The sequence below is a fragment of the Lactuca saligna genome, chromosome 8 (assembly GCF_052625555.1).
Source record: "Lactuca saligna cultivar CGN05327 chromosome 8, ASM5262555v1, whole genome shotgun sequence".
In the NCBI taxonomy this organism is placed as follows: domain Eukaryota; kingdom Viridiplantae; phylum Streptophyta; class Magnoliopsida; order Asterales; family Asteraceae; genus Lactuca; species Lactuca saligna.
In genome coordinates this window covers 62655012-62658568 of record NC_136424.1, presented here as the reverse complement: position 1 = coordinate 62658568, position 3557 = coordinate 62655012, and the positions used below count along the sequence as shown (strand labels likewise).

The following is a 3557-nucleotide window of genomic DNA, read 5'->3' as shown; positions in this document are numbered from 1 at the left end:
AATACATCTCAAGGGTTCCGCACATATAAAGAACGTTGAAATCCGAGTTATAACGAATAAGTTATGGTCCGTCGAAGTTTTTCGGCAAAACCAGCACGACACCGGGACACGTAAATAGTGAATTTACGATAGATTACTTTTTAGCCTTAGTAATCTAAACAAAAGTCATAGAATATGTTAAACTGAGAGCGTCCATAAAAAGAACGCCCAAATTTGACTTCGTATGAGGAAGTTATGAATTTTCTAACATTTGGCATAGCAGTGCACGACCCGAAACTCGAATTTTAGTTCGAGCGGTTTTTGGCCTATGCGACTTAAATGAAAGTTGAAGATCTCATTAATAGGAACTCAGCGGTAAAAAGACAGACGAAAACGGAGTCCGTATGTAGAAGTTATGAATTTTACGCGGATATTTAACAGTATAATCTCCTCGTACTGTTAAATTTAAGATCGGTCAAGAATTAGCCGACGGAGGAAAAAAGAAAGTTGTAGATCTTATTTTTACCTATGCGTGGATATAAAGAACGTCAAAAACAGAGGTCGTATGTGAAAGTTACGGATTTTAGAAGTCGGGAGTGTGATGTGCGAAAATGGGTGATGTGACACAATCTTGGCCATTGCTTTGTCCCCAAGTCTTGCCACTCAATGGTGACATGTGGCACCAAGTTCAGCCATTTTTCACCCTATAATTACAGCCTCCTCCACCCTCAATTTCTTCACACATTTCCCATTCTTTCTTCTCTTTACTCTCTCTCTAGAATCTCTCTCTAGCCTCGAAACCCCCCGAAAAGCCTAGGGAACCTCCCTAGCACGAGGTGGAAGCCCCAAAGTGCTCAACGGGTTCGAGAAGAAGAGCTTTTCGGCTTGGGAACGCTGCTCCAAGCAAAGCCCGATTTTCTATAAAACTCGTTATAAGTGAGCTACGCCTACACTATTTTTAATATAGCTTTTATTTAATTATAGTAACGTTATTAGGAACTTATAATAAGTACTTAGGCTATTATTATGGGTTATATAAGTATTGTTTAACGCTTATATAATAGTAATAATAGCTAGACTATTAATTAGTATCGACGAATAATATACTAAACTCTAGTGGTAATAATACTAGGTTTCGTCGAAGGAAATTATTTTAAAGTAAATGAAGCGATGTCCAAGTACCGAGTCACCAACTTATCAAGTGAGTGTATGGTCTCTTTCATATTACACATAGATATGAAGTATTTAATATAAATTACGTGCTATGTGTGCATATTGTCTGAATACTTGCTGTCTATGCTGGGTGAAATATTTTTATACATGTTTTAAATAATTTAAACTGTATATGTATTTTATATTTACAAAATGTGTTGGGTAAAACATGGGTAGATGTAATAGTTGTTTTGTGGCCAAATAAAATAATGAGAGGCCTTGATATAGATGTTATTGATGATCCAGTCATCTAGCGGAGTATAGATGACGACCATGGACTATTCTAGACAGTCTAGTGGAGCGCTAGCAGGCTCACAACCTATAGGTGTTTATTTGAACTGTGTGTTTATTTGAACTGTGTGCTCACCAGCAGTACTCCATCCCCCATATGGTTGCCTTATCTGACATGAATTGCCAAGGAACCCCTTAAGCATGTGTTGTCACCTCGATGGAAGTCCTTAGACTAGGTCCCTTGTGTTAGATGTTTTAGGGACGTAAAGTGATGATAACGAGAACAGGTAATCGGGTTTGTTTGGTTTGATAAAGTTAATAAAATTATTTATTGTGGGTTGAAAACCCTATGTACTCAACGGGTTTCCCAACCTGACCCACTCAGTTTATTTATATCACAGGTGTTGATATGAAGCCACATTACACTAAGAGATTAAGTAGATATAAATCACTAGTGATAATGAATGTAAGTTCTGTTTATCCTTATTTTCTGTATTGACGATGATATCCCAAATGTTTTAAAATGAATAAAAATACTTTCTTCATAAATGCTTTGATAACATATTTATCATGTTTTACTGGGAACAAATTCCGCAACATTTTTATTAAAAGAGGTACTCTGATATAAAGCATAAACAAAATTGGTCTTTTCTGGTCGTGAAAACGGGGATGTCACATGGATAAACACTATGAAAGAAAATATGGATTCAATTAAAAGAAATGGATCTTGGAAACTAGTCCCAAGACCAAGTAATGAAACATTCTTCGGTTTACAATGGGTCTTTATGGTCAAAAGAGACACAAATGGGTCCATCAGCAAGTACAAGGCAACGATCGTAGCAAAGGGTTATCTACAACAACAAGGGGTTGACTTTGAAGAAGTATTTGCACCAGTAGCTCAAATAGAGATCGTTTGAGTGCTTATTGGCCTTGCATCTCTCAAATGATGGCAGTTACAACACCTTGATGTAAAATATGCGCTTTTACATGGTGAGCTAGCGCTACAATGAGAAATGTATGTTCATCAACCAGAAGGGTTTGTAAATAAGGGGCAAGAAAATTTGGTGCATAAACTAGAAAAGGTATTATGTAGCTTAAAGCAAGCACCGCTAACATGGAATATGAAACTTGATAAAGTCTTGAAAGACATGAAGTTTCTAAGGTGTGTATAAGAAGTCAAGAATAGACCATTTGAACGAGACAAATAAAGGAAAATTTAATTATTGTTGGTGTGCATGTTGATGATCTTGTTATCATAAGATCAAACACCGAAACCATATCAAAATTCAAGCAAGCAATGGATATGAAATTTGACATGATAGATTTGGCCTTGCTTACTTATTACCTTGGAATTCAAGTACACCAGAGGGAGAAGGATATTACAGTCACACAAGAGGGGTATGTGAAAAAGGTGCTTAAATATGCAAATATGTTTAATTGTAACCCAACCCTAATCCCAATGGATTCAAATGTAAAGTTCTTCAAAGGATCCATTAACATTGTTGGTTATAGTGATAGCAATCATAATATCGACAACACTTATAAAATAACATTAGTCAAGAATCCAATTTTCCGTGGACGAAGCAAGCATATCAAGTCATGGTTCCACTACATACATGAAGGGGCAGATGAAAAGGAAATCATGGTGGCGCATATCAATGGGAGGGAGAAAGGGGTTGACATTCTAACAAAGGCACTTGCAAAGGAAAAGTATACTGAAATGCACAAGTTGTTAAGGTTGAAAAATCTCTCAATTTTTAGTCAGAAATAAGGGCTAAATATTGTATAATTTATAAATATACCCTTATGCACAAGTCGGTGTATAAGGGGCAATAAAGAAACGTAGTTCGAGTAGGATACTAGGAGTTTGAGTAAGAGTCAAGTTTCCTTGGAGAGCAATGAGTAGGATCTCTATAAAAGCTATGTATCAGCTAGGTTTATAGTTTGATCAAGAAAGCTGATATGCATTGCTTGCAATCCAAGTTTTGAGTTATTTTCTTGAGTTATAATAAGAAAAAATTTTGGTATTATTAATTGTGTTCGACATATAATGGTTTATTTAATTGTAATGCAGTTTGGATTTTTTTTTATATTTACAATAACATAATTGTTATTTTTTTTGTTAGGATTTAAAG

General features: G+C 35.6%; 1 protein-coding gene across 1 annotated transcript; it reads left to right on the top strand.

The window, feature by feature from the left end:
- Positions 1-2719: 2719 nt before the first annotated feature.
- LOC145009693 (uncharacterized) lies at positions 2720-3193 on the top strand. Its single transcript, XM_078968334.1, has one exon. The coding sequence runs from the start codon at positions 2720-2722 to the stop codon at positions 3191-3193; it is 474 nt and encodes a 157-aa protein (XP_078824460.1).
- The last annotated feature ends 364 nt before the right edge of the window (positions 3194-3557 follow it).